The 24,101-nt window shown below is 41.2% G+C and overlaps 1 protein-coding gene across 2 annotated transcripts in view; it reads left to right on the top strand.

Annotated features, from left to right (window-relative positions):
* SORCS3 (sortilin related VPS10 domain containing receptor 3) overlaps positions 1 to 24,101 on the top strand; it is a 615,258-nt gene that overhangs the window by 218,402 nt on the left and 372,755 nt on the right. Inside the window, exon 3 of one of the 2 annotated variants that reach the window (XM_021072812.1) lies at positions 9,731 to 9,829. The exons of the other annotated variant lie outside the window; for it this stretch is intronic. Coding sequence (XP_020928471.1) covers positions 9,731 to 9,829 — 99 coding nt within the window. The remainder of the gene's footprint in view (positions 1 to 9,730; positions 9,830 to 24,101) is intronic. 2 annotated transcript variants of the gene reach the window in all.

The following is a 24,101-nucleotide window of genomic DNA, read 5'->3' on the forward strand; positions in this document are numbered from 1 at the left end:
TCCTCGCAGCTTCTAATTGAATTTCTATCCCGTGGATATCATGTTGGAACTATTCATCTGCTCCACTAAGTCTTCCGATATTAAACAAGTTCTTCCAGGTTATTACTGTAATACAAATACTGTTAGACAGTTGATTTGCATTAAAAATTCACTGCCGTGGTGAGGCGGACACAGTGAAGGGAGCTGCTTATCCTGAACAAGGCCACACAAAGAAATCACACTAATAGGGTGAGAATGCCATGTGCTTATCTTGTTTGCTTCCTTCACACCCTCCTTTTCTGTTTGAGTGAGAGGATTTGGTCATGCTGACAAATTCCGATAAATGACAAAATACCAGACATTGTCGTATAGTCTTTGGTTTGGCTGTAGCTATCTGCTGTTCAGATCTGCCACCAAGAGGCTCGTGCATTTGGCTGCGTTTCTCCTTTGCCTCCCTTTTCTGTTTGCTCCCTTGTCTCTGGCACACATTGCTGTTGTGATAGACATTAGGAAGATCTACCACCGAGGGCTGTTCTAACTGTGATGAGAGACATTTTAAAGGTCTTATTGGCCCGGATTGTGTATGCTGGCCCCTTTTCAATGTTTGCCATCTGTATTTCCTGATTCTTCTAGACTGACTAGCTCATCAAAGTTTGGGGGCGTCGAAATGATGGAGGCCTTCTGAAAATTCCTAAGAGGTAGTTTTCTTTTTTTTTCTTTTTTTGGTCTTTTTGCTATTTCTGGGGCTGCTCCTGCGACATATGGAGGTTCCCAGGCTAGGGGTCTAATCGGAGCTGCAGCCATCGGCCTACGCCAGAGCCACAGCAACGCGGGATCCGAGCTGCGTCTGCAACCTACACCACAGCTCATGGCAACGCCGGATCCTTAACCCACTGAGCAAGGGCAGGGACTGAACCCGAAACCTCATGGTTCCTAGTCGGATTCGTTAACCACTGCGCCATGACGGGAACTCCAAGAGGTAGTTTTCTTAATAAATGCAAGCAAACCTTATGTGTCATTGGGATGGGGGAAATTAGAACCGTTACTTCCAGTTCTGTGAAGGTGTCACAATGGAGGGCAGCCACTCTCCTGTCTACTGTTGTTCATTCAGGTTGCAGTATCTAACCTCAAGCCTACCTAGCCATGTGCCTACCATGTCTTTACCTTACACCTCTCCTCTTTGTCATGTCCTTTAATATCCTCTGTGATGACTTCTCTATCCACAGTAGAAGTTACCTTCAGTCCTCTGACCTCAGAGTCCAAGCTCTCTTTTTCAACCACTGACTAGCATTTCCAAATCTTGGTCCTCGTCATCAATCATTTGGAACTGCCTTATCTATACTAATGTGAACCTGAAATTCCCCTCTCATCACCTTCCCTTCTTTCTCCAATTTTCTCATACCCTCATGTCTGCTGAATTTGTGTTTCAGTTTGAGTACATGACATCTTCTGTTTTCTCAATTCCTTCTTACCCTCAAGTCCTCAAGTCATATGTCTTATCTCCCTTGAAAGACAATCTTTGTCAAAGGCACGGGTCATGCTTTATACATACACAGTGCTTTGCTTGGAATAAAGGCTCAACAAACGTTTGTCAATAGGTAGATTTTTTTTTTTCAAGTGAAGAGTATTTGACCAATCAAGAAAATTCTAACCTGTCTTCTATTTTGGGATGTGCATTGCATCAAAGACGTCATCTTGGTACATATACCATTATTTGTACTTTGGATTCACAATAGTGGTTCACATGATTAGTCAGTCTTGAGTTTAAGTCCTGGCTCTGCCACGAGTAGTGGTGTGACTTTGGGCAGGCTACTCCTCTTAACTTCAACTTTCTCATCTGCAAAATGGGACATAATGATAGAGTCCACTTTATAAATTAGTTATAATTACATTAATAAATGTTTGTAAAGTGCTTAGCAGAGTTCTTAGAACTTAGTAAATGCTTAAAAATGATATTTATTAATAAGAGAACTCGTTGACCTACTAAAATTTCAAATCAGTGTTTGTCTAAAATTGAACCTCTGATATTTGAGGTTTAGCTCTGAAGTATTGAAGACATTTGAGACTATAAATTGTAGCTGAGACCCAGCTGCTCTAATGAAATTCCTAGTTAGTTATGGCCACTGGCCTGCCCATGTCCACGAAGAAAAAAATAGATGATCTCATGAGCCGCTTGGTGCATATTAGAAATATATCTAAGTTGTGAGACCTGCATGCCTGTCTGAGTGAACAAGTGCCAGGCTGATGGTCAATGCAGAGCTTTACAATGGACATAATTATTACTGTTTTTGAATCTCTAGATACTACAACACTGATAGAAAATCTTTAGAAGGGCTAAATAAACTCACATGGCAAAAGGAAAGTGGCTTTTTTTTTCATGTAACACTGCTAAACATAAGCCCATAGGCTCCCCAAGTTTATCTGGGAATTTTTGAACCATGTCTTTTCTTTCTAGTTAGTATTACTTTATGCATCAAGGTCAAATGCCAATAAGTTGCAAATTGTGTTTCTCACCTTGCTGTTGTTAGACCTGACATTTCTTGAGAAAAATAGCAAAGCCTGCTGACAAAGGGGGACTGTGACTTCAACTGTTGTAAGTCACTCAGGGCAGTAAACATTCCCGAAAGGGATTGTATTCTAAGGATTGTAATCATTTTCTATTGTAACTGGTTTGTCCTGGATAATGTTATCATCAGATGTTAATTACTTGCTCTGATTTTCCTGGCTATTGGAGGGTAGTGCTTATTCTCATAAGGTTATCCTTTCTCTTTGGGTTTCTGCATTTTCTTTGCATTATTAATAAAGCAAATCAGGTTCCAAAATATTTTATGGTTATGCACCCTTCAAATTAATCTGCAGAAGCATAGAAATTGTATGTCAATTGAGGATCTGTTTCTATGAGCACAATAGTAGAGACCCCTAAAGACCTTCAGGTCCTTTTAGAAAATAGTCATACTCCATTTGAGGTAAAAGAAAGAGCCTGAGTTGGAGATTGGGAGACTTGGCTAGAGCTTTTTTATGCACTGTAGAATGGAAAGCATATCTTCTCCTGCATGTGCACACAGCTCCGCGTGGTGGCTGGCATACAACACGCATACCATACTCTGGCCCAGGTCTGCCTGTTATAATATCTACTATTTCTCAGTGACTCTAACCACTGCTTCAGCTAGTCCACCCCCTACCATCTACATGCCTTGTAGTTTCCCACATCATGGTTGCCCCTAAAATGTCTCTTTCCTCATTCTTTTCTTTGCCTTTTCCACTTCCTTCATGTTTTGATGCCTAGCCACACTTCTTTCCAACCCACACTGATTTAGGTGACCTTGGGCAATTTTATTTACCCCAGCAGAACCTGTTTACTCATCTGTAAAATGGAAACAAATTTTATCACACCATTTATGAGGATTAAGTAAGTCAGCAGTCAGTACACAGGTATTTGACCCATGAAAGATGCTCAATATATATCATTTCCTACCACCCTTAATTTAGCTTGTGGTCATTTATTCCTTTAAGCCTTGTGTGTAGGAACCTGGACTGGGCACTGAAGATAAACAAGTTGGGAGCTGGCCACACTTTCAAGGGTCTCAGAGTCAGATAAAGGAAGATGGACACAAATAATTTCAAGGTAAAGCCTCATAGACGAATGCTACTTGAAGGACAGAAAACAGGCTGAGAGAGGAGAGGAAGACTAATTATACAGGGAGATAGGAAGAAAATCTCCTGGGAAGGAATCATACCACATAGGATGTCCTTGCTGTGTTGTTACCTACAATTTTCCTGTTTCAAAACATAATCGTGCCATTAACATTCTGACTTTGAAAGTCTCCTCTAGTCTCTGTGTTATAAAGTTAGTTTTCATAAAAAAGAGGTGTCCCTTGGTAATAGCATTTATATGTTGAAAAAAATTGTCCTTGTTTATATGTACACACCTTGCCATTTTTTTCAGACAGGACATCAGGAGGCCTGATAGTATCCTGATGACCATTCGAGTGTGCATGTTGAAAAAACTTTTAAGAAATATACACGGTTTCTTCAACTACGTGTGCTCATTATGTTCTTTTGTCTTTTTATTGAGCACTAGCTCAGGGACAAGGGTAGAGCCATGGAGATTTCCATGAAGAACTCTGTTTTTTTCATTTACTCTACAAATATGTCATGTTCATACTCCATTGCCAGAACTGTGCTGTGCCCTTGGGGTTACAGATGTGAACAGAGCATTCGTGGTCTCTGTCCTTGATAAGCTGATGTGCTGGTTGGGGAAGCGTATAACCATCAAGGAAATTAACAAGCAGGAGAATGATAGCTGGTATTAAATGGTGTGAAGGAAAGGTAAAAGTACTTTAATAGGATGTAGTGGAGGTAGGCTGTGAAGAATCCCATTATATGAGCATCTGGGGCAAAGGGCTTGGTTTGTCACAAAAGGTACTTGATGTTCAAGAAGATCTATTCAAAGCCTGTGAAGAATTTGAGCTATTGCCTCTTGTATTTCTTGTCTTTAACTAAACTTGTGTTTGTATGTGTCAGTGTGTGTGCACATGTATGTATGATTTAGGAAAAAGGAGGATTCTCAATTAGGAAAGCCGTTACGTAATTTGTTTTGTGCGATGAAATACTACGTGGCCATTTAAATGATTTAACTAAAGTTTATTTATTTTTTTCTTTTTACGGCTGCACCTGCAGCATATGTGAGTTCCCAGGCTAAGGATCAAATTGGAGTTGCAGCTGCAGGCCTATGCCATAACCAAGGCAACACCAGATCTGAACCGCAATCTGTGACCTATGCCACAGCTTGCAGCAATGCTGGACCTTAACCCACTGAGCAAGGCCAGAGGTCGGACCTGCATCCACATGGACACCATGTCTGGTTCTTAACCCACTGAGCCAAAACAACTCCTGAAAAAGGTTTTTAAATAGCATGATAAAATACTTGCGTGAGAAAAAAGTTAATAACATCATGTAAGTTAGAATGTAAGTGCATAGAATTTTGCCATCATCAGTCATATTTTGGTCTCTGTGGAATGTGCTGTTCGTATTCCAAGTATCGACAGTTTTAATACAGGGAATTAGAGAGAATGCTCAACCCACTGGAAGGCCTTGGTGGGGGGGGCATTGGTTGAGGATGCTACTGTGGACCACAGCCTGCAGAAACATAGTGGCTACTATTTAAGCATTCACCCTGAAATAATGACAAGCTTTTAGGAAACTCTGGGAAGCACCATCCTGTTCCATCACTTTGGCTCAGCAAAGCTGGTGGCTTTCATGGACAACTTTATGTTACAAAGGACTGTTGGAAACATGTTTTTCCCCCAAGATGTCTGCTGCACATTAGGACTTAATTTGAGAGAATTTGGGGATGGACAGACTAAGGTAGATCAAGCTTACATATGTTTTCTGCTGATGCCCTAACAACCAAGTATAAATTTAGTGGCTGAAAACAACACAGGTTCATTATTTTTACAGTTCTGTGTATTAGGAGTTGGACACAGGTCTTACTGGGCTAAAAGATAGTTCTCCGCATTCCATTCTGGAGGCTCTAGGGAAGAGGTCCTGTTTCTTTGTGTTTTCCAGCTTCTGGAGGTGGCTGGTATTCATTGGCTCATGTCTCCCTACCCCATCTTTGAAGGTAGCAATGACAGGTCTTATCTTTCTCATGTCCCATTGCTCTGAATTGACCACATGTCTCTACTTTTAAGGACTCATGTGATCAAATTGGGCCCACCTGGATCATCCAGGCTCATCTCCTCTCAAAATCTGTTCTCTTGACTGCATCTGCAAAGTCTCTTCTTCAGGTGACATATTCACAAATCCTAGGAATTAGGACCCGGGCATCTTTGGGACCATTATTCTGCCTACTACCATGTCCATCAAAAAGATGGTGGGGCTAAGCCACTGCTATCCTGCTGTCTAACATACACATCTTTCCGACTTGCAAAGAGCTACTTCTTCCAGTTGTACACAGCCTTTTGGCAAGAAGATGGAGCCTGCATGTGAATTTAAGAAATTTACCCCTTCCACTGAATAGGCTCACATCCTGCCTAACAGAGTGCACAGGTCTACCCTCTTCCTTAGCACAAAGTCCTTAATCTGTAAAACACTGTACAGAGACCCTAGACAGGTCAAGGGTTAGAAACATCTAGAAGAGTATTGAAGTCCAGGGAATTTTACCTGCCAGCTCTTTCTCAGGCTGGAGGTGGCTAAAGTAGTAAATCTGAGTGATGCCTTGGGGCAGGTGAGGAATCCACAGCTTAAATCCTTCTCCCCAGAGCCCAAGCCACCCTGGATTCACTTCCCTACACTTTCATCTATACTCTTTTTTTTTTTATTTTCCCACTGTACAGCAAGGGGGTCAGGTTATCCTTAGATGTATACATTGCAGTTACAGTTTTTTCCCCCACCCTTTCTTCTGTTGCGACATGAGTATCTAGACATAGTTCTCAATGCTATTCAGCAGGATCTCCTTGTAAATCTATTCTAGGTTGTGTCTGATAAGCCCAAGCTCCCGATCCCTCCCACTCCCTCCCCCTCCCATCAGGCAGCCACAAGTCTCTTCTCCAAGTCCATGATTTTCTTTTCTGAGAAGATGTTCATTTGTGCTGGATATTAGATTCCAGTTATAAGTGATATCATATGGTATTTGTCTTTGTCTTTCTGGCTCATTTCACTCAGGATGAGATTCTCTAGTTCCATCCATGTTGCTGCAAATGGCATTATGTCATTCTTTTTTATGGCTGAGTAGTATTCCATTGTGTATATATACCACCTCTTCCGAATCCAGTCATCTGTCGATGGACATTTGGGTTGTTTCCACGTCCTGGCTATTGTGAATAGTGCTGCAATGAACATGAGGGTGCATGTGTCTCTTTTAAGTAGAGCTTTGTCTGGATAGATGCCCAAGAGTGGGATTGCGGGGTCATATGGAAGTTCTATGTATAGATTTCTAAGGTATCTCCAAACGGTTCTCCCTAGTGGCTGTACCAGTTTACATTCCCACCAGCAGTGCAGGAGGGTTCCCTTTTCTCCACAGCCCCTCCAGCACTTGTTATTTGTGGATTTATTAATGATGGCCATTCTGACTGGTGTGAGCTCATCAAACTGAAAAGCTTTTGCACAGCAAAGGAAACCAAAAAGAAAACAAAAAGACAACTTACAGAATGGGAGAAAATAGTTTCAAATGATGCAACTGACAAGGGCTTAATCTCTAGAATATATAAGCAACTTATACAACTCAACAGCAAAAAAACCAATCAATCAATGGAAAAATGGGCAAAAGACCTGAATAGACATTTCTCCAAAGAAGATATACAGATGGCCAACAAACACATGAGAAAATGCTCAACATCGCTGATTATAAGAGAAATGCAAATCAAAACTACCATGAGATACCACCTCTTTTTTTTTTTAATTTTATGTTATTGGTAGTGCCTTACAATGTTTTATTAGTTTCGGGTGTACGACAAAGTGAATCAGTCATGCATATAAATATATCCATTCTTTTTTCCCATATAGGTTATTGCAAACTATTGAGTAGAATTTCCTGTTAATACAGTAGGTTCTCATTAATCATCTATTTTATATAGTCGTGTGTATGTGTTATTCCTACCCTCCCAATTCTTCCCTCCCGATCCCCTAGAGGTTTTACCTATGGTAACCATAACATTGGTTTTTAAATCTATGGGTTTTTATTTATTGAGGAATCACTTTGAATCAGGTGCATAGGTGAAAATAAAGTTTCATAAAGGATTGAATTTACATGGTGTCGAAACAGAACAGATATTCCAGGGATTTAACTAAATTTACTAAAAGCCTATTTCTATGATAGGCAGTTTAAATTTCATTTAATTCTCACTTCCTTTTATGGTAGGCATTATTGTTCTTCCTTTTAAATTTACTTCTAAATATTATATATTACCTCCCCAGCCAGGCTCTAAGTTCCTGGAAGGCATAAAGCCTGCATTCTCTCTTCCTTACATTCCTTGTAGCCCAAACTCATTATTAGATATTTAATGACACATGTGGCCTAAATGAACCAATGACTGAGATAGAATGTGATGGGAATTGTAAAAGACCTTTGAGACTTACCAGCACAAGCTGGCATTATCTTTTTTCTTATAGCAACTCAGAGAAGAAATATCAGACAGCAAAGTTCATCTTCCTTCCCTGAACACTCCTTTTCTCCATGGAACCGCTCTTCCTCCTGTTTGGCTGCTGCATGTTCTCTGCCTTTCCTCTCCTTTGTTAAAATTTACTAACCGTTATTGAGTTTGTCACTGTGGTCTGCCTTTCAGGGATGCATGACTTTGATGCCTAATTACAGGGTACAAGTCTTTGCTTTTTGCAAAAGGCATTGTCAGAGCAGGTGGGAAAAGCATTTTGGGGTCGGGGGCTTCCTTGGTACCTCTAACATCCCATCCCATTGGTTGTCCCCTCCTTCACCGATGCCTCTAGCAGCCTTCCCCCACCCCACATCCCACTTGGGGAAGAGGCATCTTCCAGAACATTTTAGCACATTCTCCAACCCCCCAGTAGAAATCCTGCTTTCCCTCAGCCTGGCCTCCCTGCTTTGCTCTGTAATATTATAATACAGATAAGCAGGGAAGTGGCTCATACTGATGGGGTCATTACTAAGCAGATCTCCTATTACATGCTATCCATTTTGCAGTGGGAATGTCATGATGTGAACCATAATTGGATTTCAAAGCCACATGTTTGTCACTCTACATACAGGGGAGAAAGAGATTAATATTTTAAAATTCCTGAGACGGTTCTGTGTATCTGACTTGTAAAATATGTAATCTCTGTAGTCTGAGAGATAATGCCTTGAGGCTGAAACCGTGATTATTTATTTGCTCCAACTTCAGCATCATTTATGCAGCAAAGTATGAACAAGGAGGTACACTTCTTAATAACACCACTAAACGCATTTTTAATGCAGATTTAAAAAGATAGTTGCTAGTTTACTGGTCATCTTGATTTTTAGAAACACAGAGAGGTTTAGCAGCTGTACCATAGCTCTGTGCAAAGTACGGAAAAAATATGAATATGGGTGAGTGCATATAGATTGTAGTTTAATCTCCTGAAATATTTCTACTGATCAATTACTGTAGCATTGTGTTGTATAAATTGTCCTCTTTTAAACCCAAATGACCTGCCTATTTGTGAACTCCAGAAATGGAAAAGAAATATGTTAAAAATGCATAGAGCAATACTTTGTAATCAGAATATTAACATTTTGATTGAGTTGATGGAGCATTTAAGTGGAAATAGTCAATTGCAAATGCCAGGCTTGGAAGGGAACGTACAACATACAGACAGAGTCAAAGTCTTTTCCTTGATTAAAGAGACTTCTTTTAACAGAGAACAGAGTAACAGACCAAAGTACTTCATGTTAAGAATGGAAGGGTGGGCAGTGTTTACTTTTTCAATTGCTTATATTTAAATAAAGATAAGTACACACATTGACAGTTATAAAGGCAGATGCTTTGATCTACTGGTGATTGAAAAATAGTGTAGTAGTTTTATCAAAAAACCAACCAGAGTAACACAGCAGAAAGACCATAGAATGTGATGTCAGATGACTTAGATGATAGAAACAAATCTGTTTCTTACTTGCCCTGTGACCTTGGCCAAGCTACCTCTCTATCGGGGCTCAGTTTTCTCATCACTGGTAAAATGGGAGTGTAAATACTTACTGAAAGGACTTCATATGGTTTTCATGTGTATTGAATAAGACAAATGTTCTTTGCATCTTTAGAAGTCAGAAGATATCTATTTTGACTGGAGAAAAGTACATTTCCACATGGGATCTGAAGCCAGAGGTGACCCACAGCAGATGCTCGGTGAAATTTGCAAGGTAGAGCCCCCTTTGAAAATTATAGCTTTTCCTTAGAAGAGTCACTAGTACTGATCAGTACTCTAGTTTTGCGGAGTAGAGGGAAAAAAAATCTGAATTTTCTTTTGCAAATGTGATAGAAATCTACCTGATTTTCTCTATATCCCTGTTTTATTCTCTGTCTGCTTGTGAAATGCCCAGTTTTATTATAAAAGCGGTTCCCAAATCACTTATGTGTTTTGTTTGGCTTTGATGCATGATTGAAAGGGTGACTATATCCTTGGTCAAAGGAAACCTCCTGGCTTCAGACACTCTTAGAGCAGAACTTAGTATTTGGCATGAGAAAGGACAGAGGAGTATCGGAGTATCAACTTATGAAGCTTATCCTCAGAATGCTACAGTTTTGAAGGAAAATTCTGATAAATACAACCTAATTGTGATAGGGAAGACCATGACCTCCTAGAACCATAGAATTCTGCAGGACCATTTTACAGATCAGTACACTGAAGTCTGAGAGGAGAAAGCTGATGGTAAAATATGTTCATGGACTTGACCCAACTCTCCTCTTTAGGGAAGAAATAGCCCCTCCCTAGCCCCTCCCTTGCCAGTAACATACACTTTGATTTTTTTTTTCTTCCACTTTTTAGGGCCACACCCATGACATATGGAAGTTCCCAAGCTAGGGATCTGATTGGAGCTACAGCTGCCAGCCTGTGCCACAGCCACCACGACACAGGATCTGAGCTGCGTCTGCGAGCTACACCACAGCTCATGGCAATGCTGGATCCTTAACTCACTGAGGTGAACAAGGTCAGGGATAAAACTCACATTCTCATGGATACTAGTTGGATTTGTTTCTGATGCACCACAATGGGAACTCCCTTCATTGTGATCTTTATATTTCCTTGGACAATCTCCAATTTGGTGTTGCACTGTCCCATATTATAGCCTATCGTAGCTGCCTATTCCAATCACCCCATCCACTGCCCCCTCCAGCCTCAGCTCAGGATTAGTCTATTGCAGGTATCAATAGACTTGTGGTTACCAAGGGGGAGGGGGAGGGAGTGGGATGGTTGGGGTGTTTGGGGTTAATAAATGCAGACTATTGCCTTTGGAATGGATTAGCAATGAGATCCTGCTGTGTAGCACTGGGAACTATGTCTGGTCACTTATGATGGAGCATGATAATGTGAGAAAAAAGAATGTATACATGTATGTGTAACTGGGTCACCATGCTGTACATTAGAAAATGGACAGAACACTGTAAACTGGCTATAATGGGAAAAAAAAATCATTATACAAAAACAAAACAAAACAAAACCAAAAAAACCCAAACAAAGGCTAGTGAACATTTGAACTCAAGAAAAGAATGCTAATTCACCATTTCATTGTCACACAATGTTTCCCCTCTTGATCTCTCTCTTCCACTTCAAAGAGAATGCTACTGATTTATAGTGAAGTGTGGAAAAAAGCATCCTGGTCCCCAGAAGAGCAACATCACAGAATCACGGGGGCGGGGGGGGATGCAATTTAAGGTTACAGGTGGCTGTGCCATCTGCTTAGTTTGTTCTCAGTAGACAAGGTAAGTGCTTGATTTTTCTATTCCAGAGCAGAGGGTCTGGGGATGTTTCCTGGACCTCATTCAAGCTGGTGGTCACAGGATATGGGGATCCCAGGGGTCTCCTTGTTGGGGTGCACAGGTTTGACAGCAGAGGCAGGGAGGGATTCAATGGGAAAGACGGACCTAATTAATCACAAGCTATCAGAGCCCGTCAGCAGACAGAGTCTCTGAGGTCTTAATGACACCCCTCAGTAATGTTAAAAACCAGCTTGGTATGACTTCATTTTCTTAGAGACACATGATTGATCTGGCTATTGGTGAATGGAGACACGGCGGCTTCTTTCTGTAGACAGTGTCATTAGATGAGAAGATTAAGTGCCTTTGCGTGAAGACTGTGAGGGATTCACTGGCAATGAAGGAACGATAAAGAAAACTCTGAAATACGTATTTTTTAAAGGCAAAACCTTAGACTTCACTTATTAGCAACATTAAAAAGCTTGATGGGGCGTCAGAGCTAAGAAAAATGGCTCTTTGGGTCAAGTCTTGCAGTGATTTTGCACAAAGCAGCCAACTGGAGCTGAGGTCTATGGGGGACGTCTCATTTTCTTATTGGTGATCCTCCTAAATATCCCAAGGCTATGAAAGGAGGTGGGCTTCTTTTTATTTGGAGCTTCTTTTTTTATTATTATTTTTAATTATTGTTATTTCCCCAGTGCAACTATTTGGAGCTTCTTAAGTGTCAGGGAGCCAGAAGGGGACAACTCAACTTCTTTTCTTTTGAGGAAGCTGGAGCTAGTTTTGTTAGTGGCTCCTGAGATTGCTATTCCACCTTTCCCAAGCTTTCCTGAACTTCTTGGAGAAGACATGGCACCTTGGCTTTGGGAAGCCAGTAACTACACCTTCAGTTCCCTCTGTATATGAACCATAGCGGAGACCAGCCTTTTCACTTTAGTAGACCCACTTATCCAGTTGGGGATAATGCTAATTAGCACTGCTGAACTATTAAATGAATCACACCAAGCTCTTACTGTTGACTATAAAATTGTACACAGTGCAGTAATACATGAAATGTATTTCATATATTAAGCAAGTTTATGATATAAGCAAATACCCAATACAAATTTATTACTGTCATGTTTCAAGTGTGTATAAATTTAAAGACAAGGACGGCAGCATCGAATCTTAAGAGGAGAACACATGGATAAAGCAGGACAGGTAATAGAAAAGGGTGGGGCATTTGTATCCCCTCTAAAGTCATTCAAGTTCAAGTTTTTAAATACTTCTTGGGTGAGTCAAATCAAATATGTTCAGGAGAACTTAGGCCATAAGCTTCCAGTTGGGATTCTACAACTGATAAAGATCTTTAGAAAAGGGAAGAGATATTTAGCACAAGTATGCTTTGATCACTTAATTATTTAATCCATTCCTGGAACATGGAGAAACTACCACCTTCTGGGTTACCCTGGAGGAGATAAAAAGATAAATAAGATGTAGCAAGTGATATAAAGCAACCCAACATCAAGGATCTATGATGTAAAAATCAATGTGTACTAAGAGACCTTTAAATAAAATTCTGTAAAGTTCAGAGAGGAGGTAGGATAGTGGACTTTGGATAGCAGGTAAAGGAAGCAGTCAGCAGATTTCAGGGAGCTGTTGAAGGGTTTGAGCTGGGTGTAGGAAGATTAGACATAGAAGTTAGGAAGAGTAATCAGGTGATGCTACGAGAGATGTATGCGATAGGTTGGTCTTAGAAAAGAGGAACCAGGTTCCACTGGATATAGAAAGGAGGTAACCTTTTCAATAGGCAATATGGATACAAAATCTAGCACACTTAAATAGAACATTTGGGTGGAAGAAAAAGAGGGCATTACAAAAAAGAAGTCTTGAACTCCCATAGGGAGCAGTTTGGGCGGGGGTGGAGTGGAGTGGGGAAGAATGTGCCCATCAGCAAAGCTCTCAGAATCTGGTTCCATGTGCCTTTTTAACTTCTTTCTTCCACATCCTCCCAGGGGTGTTGGTACCAATCGTAGGAGACTTGCACTAGTTACTTCGCCCAGAGAATCTCTTGCATTTCTTATTTGTAGATTGCTTTCTCATTTTATTTCTTCAGCTTTATTGTAGTTGGTAGGAAGTCAGGAAATTGTGGGTAAACTAGTAGCAAATTTCCAAGTCTGTGTTTTAACAAAAAGCTCCTGAGAATCCACTAAGTGTCAGGCACCGTGCCAGGAGCTGGGAATACAGTGAACAAGCCAATCTCTGCTCTAAAGCCAGGACCATGAAAGGGGCCTGAACTACAGCTCACCCATGCAGGGAACGTTGTTTCTATGACCCCTTGTGAATGCTCATAGGCACAGCCAGGTGCACTGCTGTCTCCTCTGTCAACAATACCTCTTTACTGGACATTCTGGAACTGCAAATGTTGCCTTTCTTAGGGTCATGTCAACAAAGATCTCAAGGACAGCAGATTTCAGTTTACACTGCCAGGGAGACTTAAATTTCTGAGGGCACACACACTTGTGTTTCAAGTGCACACGGAGGACTTTAAAGATTTTTAAAACATTTCTTTCTGTTCCAAAGACCTCACTGTGTAGGTGTTCCTAGTGGTAATGTGGTGTTAAGTACTCAGCAGGACTTTGAAAGTACTTCTTTATGCAGTTTAGTTTTGTTGGAATTAGAAAAAAATGTTAATAGTCATCATCTTTTAAAATGCTCCAGGGTATTAAGGCTTAGGAGAAAAAGGTTCTCCCTCAAATATAAAATGTAAAACCAAGAAAGTATTTTTTCGTTTATATCTTTCTACTCTCCCATCCCCATGACATCCTGCTTACAGGAAGTGTGTCATGCATCAGACTAGAAAGAACATGTTCACAGGTTGAATATCCCAGTATCCTGGGAAAGTTTTAAGAGCACTTCAGTGCAAAAAAATCTCAACTTTTAGGATTTCTGCTTTTTTTTCTTTAATATTTCCAAGGATTTCCCTTAGTTCCAATGATCTGAAGCCGAAGAGCAAAGGCAGCAATGTCAACAGAATTGTTAGAAAAGAGAGGAAAATGAGAATGTAGTTATACCTAGTCTCTGTAACAGGTGCTTGGGTAATGCTCAAAGTAAAGTGCAAACCTCGGAGTCACAAAGGACCTCATAGCCATTCCTCCTAATTAACGGAATGAGAAACTGAGAGTCCAGAAATATTAGATGATGGTCTCACAGATTCCCAGCTGGATTGTAGTTGTGCAAGGACATTTATGTCTTCTGGCTCCCTGTTCCATGGTCTTTAAATACATCTTTATTTTTTTCCTAGTAAGAGTTACTTGATCCAGAGTTTTATATAATGGAGTGAGGGTGGAGACTTTTATTTTGGGATTATGATGCATGATGTTTGGCCATCCCTGTATGGAGGCAGCAAAATCTATTTGGATTCCCGTATTGTCATCAGCAGTCCTCAAATTCTTATTCAAGAGCTGCCTCTCTCTTTTCAATATTCTTGGAAATTGAATTTAAATATCTTTGTCACAAGAATAAATGGTGAGTTCATTCCATTTACTTTGTGGGCTTAATTTTATATACATATATTTCCATTTGTTCCCAAGAGTCACCTACACAGAATGTGCCCTGACACCATATAAGTAAGACATTATAACATATATTATATACAGAAATGTGTATACAGTACAAAATAGTACGTATATGTATATATAAGTATGTGCATATATGTGTGTGTATATGTATATATGTGAATATATATATATTTATATTTCTTCCTAGATATAGATTTGGAAATACAGTCTCTTTAGGTGAGAGCCCAGGAGAGTAACTATGTATTGCCTGGAAATGGCATGTTTACCACCTGTTCACCAACTGTTTACCATTATGCTATTTCTTTAAATTAATATGTAGAAATTGTAAGATAGTGGGGAAAATATTTATCTGTAGATTTCCTGAATTAAAATGTGTACTCTTTTATCCATGATAACAGGTTTCAGGGATGCTTCTAAGTTTTTTGTTTTATTTATTCATTTTTCTACATAGTTTACTTACTATCTTCTTGGTCCAGATTTTGGAATAATCTGATTGGAATTTGTAATATACAACTTTTTTTCCCTTTGCTTTCTGTTTGCGAGCTAAGTTGCAGTGCAGGTTGACTGCAGGGTTTTCTGAAAGGAATATTTAGGTGGGAACATCTGGGTAATCTTAGAGATGGAAATTTTTTCATTCAGCAAGTAATTTAATGAATACCTCACTAAGCATAGTAGGGAAAATAACTTATTTTAGAGTGTCTGTTTTATAAGAATTTATGTTTTCGGGGAGATAAAAGATTCATATAGACAGTAATTATATAAAATTTAAAATCTGTGAACAAATGGCATGGACACTTTATTGTTGGTAAGTGCTAAAGGACTTCAGAATAAGAACTCATTGTTATGGGCTGCAGTGATTGGGAAAAGGAACTGGGGTGGGAGCAGTTTGAGTGAAGGCTGCAAGGTTGGATAGGAAAGAGCTGGGCAGAGAGGAGTCATGGGGGTATTCTAGAAAGAGGTTCGGCATGAGCAGAAGCTTGGGTCAGAAATGACCATGGCTTTGTGGGTCATTCCTTCCTGCTGGTGTGGAGAGGGCGGACAGAGGATTAACCAGAAATACAGTGGCGGATGTGGAGGAGGGAAGATACAGAATTTAGAGGGCTTTAAAATTTCCCTTGAGGAGCTTACGCTTGATCCCCTGAGCTTGTTACATAGAATCCAGCTCTCGAACTAGAGTGCAGTGCTAGGAAGGGGGAGAATCTCCATGCTGGGTCAGGTGGTTGGCTGCTTACCCCAGCATCCTCTCTGTCCCAAGGTCTCCAAGTGGTGATGTGGGTGGGGTGCAACCTCATCCAGAAAGTCACCAAGATCCCATATGAACTGGATTGTTTTCACATGGTACCACTTTTGAGAGCCGTGCTTGGTCTTCTGAATCTCTGCTACTTTATTGTTTCACTTGTGTTTCTGTACACATGTTAAGCTCTATTGCATCTGCTGCGATTTATAGTAGCCATGGCTGCATGGGGTGTGCAGGTACAGATGCTTGCTCATTTAGTACCAGGCGGGCTACCTCTCTTCTCTCCTGTATCTTCCCAGCAACATGGGGAGGGGCAAGCCCGTAGAGACAGCAAGAGACCAAAGAGAGTGCATCTGAAAGTTTAGGGCTTATGGTCTTCTTTTTCAGAGGAGGTTGGGAAGCTGTGCTTTCCCCCAGGACCTCCTTTCCTCTGGCTGGCAGCATTGAGACATCATAGATTTCTTTTAGAGAGCATTGTAAAACTGTTCCCCTTACTTTCACTTTTTAGAGTCTCATACAATTGTAACACTTAACCTCTTTTAAACCATTTTAGTCTTTTATTCCCCTGCTACTGAGGATAAAACTGAGAATTAAATGTTGAAATCAAATCCATAAATCTCCAGCTACCACCAGAGCAAAGTGACGGGCTGAGTGGTTGGACCAAGAGACTTATGTTCTGGTTGATCCCAAGAATTGAGCTTAATTGTGTTTTCCTGCAGAGCATCAGATCTTGTGGTATTCAACGAGAATTGTAAAATGGCCCAGTGGAAGAGGCCCTTGTTTCCATGTTTCTACAAACATGTATTCTACATACCACTGATACAAAATAAGGACATTATCCATTCTTGTTTCTTTGCTGTAACCACCCTTCCAGCACTCAGCGTTCTGTCTTTGTCAGTCAGTTTGAATAAATGCAATGGTAAAACCTTGTAAATGGCAGGAAATTTGAAGATTACCTTCATCTAAGCCTGGAGGTTATATTTAAAATACTAAGTAGTAGGTGTCAGTTAATCAGAGCAGACAGAGGCCATAGGGTTTGAACAGGGTAAGGAAGCTCCATGCTATACATATATTACTCTTTTAGTTTCTGAATTCTGGGAAGATCCTGGGGAAGAAGCAGGGATGGCTGTGGGATACTTAGGGATCTTGGGGAAATAGCAATTTACCAAATTCCATGATTTTAACATTGTTTTGTTTTACTATTAGCCCTGCCTGTGCCTTATAAGACATCATGTATTTTGAAATTCTGTTAGGAGATGTATAAACATTAGAATTGTGTTATCTTCTGGATAGATTGACTATCATTATGTTATGGTCCTTTTAATCCATGATATATTCTTTACTCTTAAACCTACATTTCCTGATAGTAGTATAGCCACCCCAGCTGCTGCTGCTGCTTCTTTTTCTTCTTCTTCTTCTTTTTTTTTTGGTTGCACTTGCAGCATGTGGAAATTCCTGGGCAAGGGATCAAACCCATGCCACAGCGACTAGAGTCGCTACAGTGACAATGCTGGATCTTTTATCTGTAGCACCACAAGGGAACTCTCTCACTTAGCTTTCTTTTGATTGGTACTTCGTTTCTCATAATTTCCCCCAGCATTTGCTTTTAACCTATTTGTGCCTTTGTATTTAAAATTTTGTGGATGCCATATAGTTGGGTCTTTTTCAAAAATCCAATCTGACAGTTGCCTTTGACCCCTTACATTATTGATATGTTTAGATTTAAATGTTTCTTTATTCTTTGTTTTTTTATCTGTCCATTTTTCCTCTTTTCTTCCTCCGTGAAACTTTTAAAAATTTTATTTATTTTTTGGCCATGCCCACAGCATGTGGAAGTTCCCGAGCCAGAGATCAAACCTGAGCCACAGCAGTGACAACGCCAGATCCTTAACCCCGCCGAACTACCAGGGAACCCTTAGACTGATTTTTTTTTTATTCCACTTTAGCCGAACTACCAGGGAACCCTTAGACTGATTTTTTTTTATTCCACTTTAGCCAGGGAACCCTTAGATTGATTTTTTTTTATCCCACTGAGGTCTTCTACCTGATACCCCGTTTATAAGGTTTGCCCCCCTGGCTGATGGGCACAGTGAAGATTACTGACCTTGTGTGAGCTTTTGGGAGTGCCCTCTCTAATCCTTTCAGATGTTTCTTTCTCTGATCTTGGGTAGTTTCTTAACATGCATGAAGAGATTAATAATCAGCTGATTAATACTCAACTGATTAATTCTCAGCTGAACAAATGCACCCTCTGCGTTTCTCTAGATTTTTCTCTTCTTGTGCAGCTGTCTCTTCTCTTCCTGTTTCTTGCAAACTGTAGGCATCTTTGCCTACCCAGACTCCCCATGCCATCAACTCAAATCAGGGAGATCACTGGGCTTCCTATAAATATCTTACCCTGCAAGTTGCCTGGAAAAACTCTCCATGCAGTAATCCAGGTCAAATGTAAGGCTTACCTCATTTGTTTCCTATCTCTCATTATCCCTGTTCTTTGTTGCCTGATGTCCGATGACTTAAAAATAAGAATTTTATATATATTTTTTTATTTTCTAGTCATTTCAGGTGAAAGGGTCGATTCAGTCCTGGTTACTCTATTATGACCAGAATCAGAAGTTTCCTACTCCTTATTTTTATACCTGATCAACTGAGGCCCAAAGAGGTGAATGTTTGCCTAAGATTTACTCAGTTAATTTAGAGGCAAAGCTGACATTGGATCATATATTTCTTTCTTTCCTGTTTCTGCTCTTTTAGTCATTTTACACACTGCAGCTGTCTCCTCCAAAGGTAATGCCTTGGCTACTGGATCTTCTAGGATAAGATTTAAATCACATACAGAATGAAGCTGCTGGGATTCCTCTCTCTTCTGCAATCCTTATTTGTTAAACATATGTTTCCGTAGACAAGGTTGTGCCCTCCAGGAAGAAGACGCAGGCTGTATGCCAGCATGAATATTTTGTGAAAATTCTTGTTTTAAGTTTTATAACTTTAAATTGTTTGCTGTAAAAAATATGTACTGGGTTGTTGATGTTTTCCTTCAAAAAAATCTAGTTTGGTGGTTAAGACTCATTCAGGGTCCTGTCCATCTCTATTGCTAGGAAACCTAGATTGTAAGTAACAACGGATCAGCTCAGTGCTGTATTTAGAGAGCTGTAGTAGACCAGTTGAGATCATTATTTTGGCTGAGGGTGGAAAATGAGATTATGTCAAATTCTTACCAAACCAATAAAAACATCTCCTGTCTGATATTTCTGTCCCATGTATGTTAGTTCTCTCTGTAAGCTGCTATAGGTAAAAGTAGAAGCTACTGTTGACAAATATCTCTCCCAGTGCTTGAGACATAGAAGTAATCAATACATGTTAGGTGCTTTTTCCCACTTTGTGTCATCCCTATGTGGAACATGTGGCTGGGACCCGTATATTCTCGTATATTCTCATTGCGTGTCTCTCTCTCCTTTGCCCACTATGCTCTAGCCTTACTGTCTCCCTTTAATTCCTTAAACTAATCAGCCTCTTTTCTGCCACAGGACCTTTACACATGCCATTCCCTCTGTGATGTTTTTATTTTACACTTTCCATGCTTTAGTAGTTCAGGTCCAGCCTAAATGGCATCTCCTCTTGGAAGACATTGTCCCCTACCAGTCTCTATCCTAGTCCTCTTTATTTCCTTCAGCATGCTTCAGAATTTTAGTTTTTGAATTTACTTACTTACTTATTAGTATACTAGTTCATTGTTTTTCTCCCACATTAGTTAGTGAGCTTCACAAAAGCTGGGGTTTTATTTGTTTTATCACTCCAGGTGGTTGATTTGGGCAGTGAGACAATGGGAAAGTGTCTGGTTTACACGTGTGGGGATTTGTGCTTATACCATAGCGTCACCATGCAAGACTGACGGAGCTACTCAGTAGGCACTTGTGGAGTAGAATCTGCAAAGCAGCAAGTCAGTCTTCAGGGCATCACCATGTACAAAGCATAACCTCATTCTGGGTATAGAACAACTAATGGCAATGGCCTCTTCCAGCCCATCCCCACACCATCTGCCCCGTGAGCTTTGGGAATCAGAACAAGGTAAGAGCAGAGTTCACCCCAGTTTGATGTCACTTGCAGTGTGACTTCCAGACTTTGGAACTCTATCAGTGATGCCTCTGACATGTGCCAACCCTTTTATCCTTCTTGTCCCCTTTTGTGCCTTGTCCCATTTTGGTCACCCAGCCTCCTTGGTGTGGGACCTTTACCAGTGCTTCTGCAGAGTCTGTTTCTTTGAATTAGGACTCATTCCCTTCCAGATGCCAAGGACCCCTAGCCATACCTGTTCTACATGCCTAGATGGAGCCGGCAGTCTCCACAGCAGGAAAATGGCCCTGAGCTTCTCCAATTATTTCCTTCTCAGGCAAGCCCTGCTACACTTAGTAGTCTGGTCAGCCTTCTGCTCTTCCAAGACACTCCTTCGCCCATTCTGATAAGGACCTCGGCTTTTCTCCTGTGGCAAATTTATGCCTCTCTCTAGCACCTGTTCCCGCCTCCCTTTCTGCAACACTCCTACTCAACAAATTCATTTCATTGTTTAGCAATGGCTACTCCTCATCAATAAATTTCTTCTCCCTTGTACACCCGGGGCCCTTCTGTTTTATTCACAGACTTTTGGGGGTCTTGCTCTTAATAATTCTGGCTGCTTGCCAACCAGATTGCCTCCTTGTTATTTGGCATGAACTCGGGTGTAATCTCCTTTTTTTCTCTCTACCCTTTGCTTTCTTATCATTGTTTTACACACTTGTAACCGTCAAATCAGTTCAGTTTTATAAGCCCACAGGCCCGCTCAACTGCAGAATTTCTCCCAAATAACTGTAGAGGAAAAGAGAAAAAGCATTGCTCTTTCCTGTAGTTTTCATTCATCAGCCTTTTCATCGTCAGGCAATTACTGAGATTCAGCTGTGTGCAGCCCCCGGGTTGTGGTGAGCAGTGGTGATGGTGGGTGCAGACAGGGTATTGAATACCAGAATTATATTTCACAGTAAATATGGGACCACATTAAGTTCTTGAGCTGGAGAATGTCTCTGTGCCCATAGCCATGCTTTAGGAAGGTAGATTTGACACCCCTGTGAACCCTGGTCTATGGAGGAGGGTATCTGGGGGTGGTGCAGCAAACTAGGTATGTATTACAGCAGCCCAGATGGCCCATCATGAGACCCTCAGGTTGTTCAGAAGGACAGAGAGAAGGGACAGTACTAGAGATGCTTCTGAGGCACCGTTTACTGGACTTGATGGTGATTAGAGGTGAGGGAGGAGGAGGAGAAATAGCCATGATGATTATAAGGTTTCAGACCTGGGAGAGTTGCAAGGTTTGGTCCCATTACATGTAGGAAATGGAGGAGAAGAATAAGGTGAGCATGGAGAGGAGAAGCAGTGTTATGGTGGAGGAGCTCGGTGCTAGGTTTTAGTGTTCTGGAATTGCAGTGCCAATGGCTCACCTCACAGCATTTGGAACTGTGGGGCTGGACCTCACAGGAGAGCCAGGAGTGGGCTAAGTTCTGGGAGTCATCCAAACAGAATTGGGAGGTGAGCCAGAGGAGCAGTTTTAGGTGTTGTAAAAGGCAGTTAAACCCGAAGGCAGCAGGCATGGAAACCTAGTGTGGTAAGGGCGGGTCCTCTGGGCTGTGGGCCCTCAGGTGAATGGAGCCCCACAGACAGGAGTGTCAGGGGATTTTTTTCAGAGGTGAATTTGACTTTGCCCCGTTGGGTCATTTGCATTTTTCCCTGGCTTTTCAATCCCTTTTCATATCTGGGCACTATTTTCATTTGCATGAATATTCTTCCACTTTAGCGTTTCCCCTTCTTTGTGTTTGTCCTCAGGCTGAAAGCGGAGAGTGGAACAGAGAGGAAGTAAAAGCATCTGGTGCAAACTTGTGTCTTGTTCCTTAAAGGCAGGGAGTGATTGCCTTTTTGGAAAGCACACTGGGCAGCAGGGATGGTCAGAAATTTCTGCTTATTCCCCACTAACACTGAGGAGGAAAACAAACAAAAATATGGCAGAGACCTGTGTGTACTTTGCCTTCCTGAAAACACTGATGCGCTGTGCATCCTCTTTCCCTTGTCCGCAAGACTGGCTGCTCCTGCATCTCTCAGCCCTCTCCTTTCTGGTCTGTTTCTTGGTATCTGTGCTCGAATAGAAAAATGAGCTGGCTTCTTCAGCTGAGCTCCTCTGCTGCTCTCATTCCCGCTACACTGCATTGTGGCTTTGCTGGCAAGGAAAAGGCTCCCTCTGCTTGCTGCATACATGCCTCCATGCCTGTACATGCTCCCACATGTGTCAGAGGAAGAGTTTAGGATGCTCTCTCTGATGGCCAGCTTTGCCAAGGCCCTTGAATTAAATAGGCAATTTCCTCTCACTTTGTCTCTCTGTCAATTTCCCAACCATATGGTATGAGGAGAGTTCTTGGATTATAAATAAACAACACTGCTCATAAATCTCAGGGTTTTTGTTTTTCCCTCCAATGTGAATAAATAGAAACCATTGATTTGTAACTTCAGAAAAATGTGTTGGAGAAGAAGATAATGTCTCTCTATGTATATAAATATTCCCCCTCCTCCCATTTCTCCTTATGTGGAGTCTCTTTGTTTACTGAGAATCATCTATCTGGCTGGGTTCCATTTACTTTTTATTGCTGCCATTTTCCAACCTGGAAGTAAACTGTTGCTTTAGGCAACATGAGTTTAGCCACATGGACCTGGCCAGATTGCACTGACCAGATGGGTTTGGTGCATCTTTTCCTCTGTTAGAGATGTCAGTTGCCCTCTTTGCAGGGCACTTGCTTCCTCACTGGTCTTATGGCAAAGGAAGTGAAGTGGTGGATGCTTCCCATTTGCTTTTGGAAGAAGCCCAGCTTTGGCATCATGCATATGGATTTGTTGAATAAGCTGCAGCTTGGCCATTCTTAGGCTGCAGATCTTTTGATGGCATGAAGAAACATTTGGAAGCCCTTTAATTTGTTTTCCTAGGACCAAAGCTACAGTGAATCAGATGAGCATGCCAGCCACAAAGGACAAATGCCGGGACAGCGTCCTGGGACTGGGGTGGTTCAGGCAAAGGGACAGCTCAAAGCAGGCATAGTGCAAAGCACGTGTGTAGACTTTGATCTAGGAGGTGAGGTGAGTGTTGATGCTCCTAGGCCAACAAAGGGTTAGAGAGCTCATAGTGGGCAGGGGACAAGAGGGCAGGGGACAAGGGCAGAGGTCAGCAGACCATGGCCCATAGGCCACATCCAGTCTACCTCCTGTTTTTGTATAGCCTGTGTGCTAAGAACAGCTTTCACATTTTCAAGTGGTTGAAAAACAAATCAAAAGAATACCACATTTTGATACCTTAAGAAATAAGAGGAATTCAAATTTTAGTGGCCATGCATTAAGCATTATTGAAACTTAGCAATGCTTACTTGTATGGTCTATGACTGCTTTTGTGCTACGGAGTCGAAGAGCTGACACAGAGACCACATGCCCCACAAAACCCAAAATATTTGTGATCTGGCCCTGTACAGAAAAAGTTTGCTATTCCCTGGACCAGGAGACTAGAAATTTGATTGGGAGAGCAAGTTTAAGGAAGAGAATATGTTTAAAAATAGGCTCTGAACTCGAGCTTTCTGGAGTCCACTCTGTTGGGCATTGTTCCCTCTGCAACACTATTGATGAGGGAGAGCTGAGATCATTTACATAGCAAACTTAAAGCAGACACCCATCCCCTGAGAATGTCAAACCAAGGACACCACCAGCTTTGTTGGGCTTTGAGAAACTAGGATTTCTCTTCCAGAGAGTTTCTCCAAAGCTCTATGGGTCCATCATAGTTCACTCCATCCTAGTCCTCATGCAAAACAATTTTTAAATAAAATGATTTACATGAAGGAATGAACATTCAATATCTTAGGATTTTGC

This window comes from Sus scrofa, chromosome 14, assembly GCF_000003025.6.
Source record: "Sus scrofa isolate TJ Tabasco breed Duroc chromosome 14, Sscrofa11.1, whole genome shotgun sequence".
Classification (NCBI taxonomy): domain Eukaryota; kingdom Metazoa; phylum Chordata; class Mammalia; order Artiodactyla; family Suidae; genus Sus; species Sus scrofa.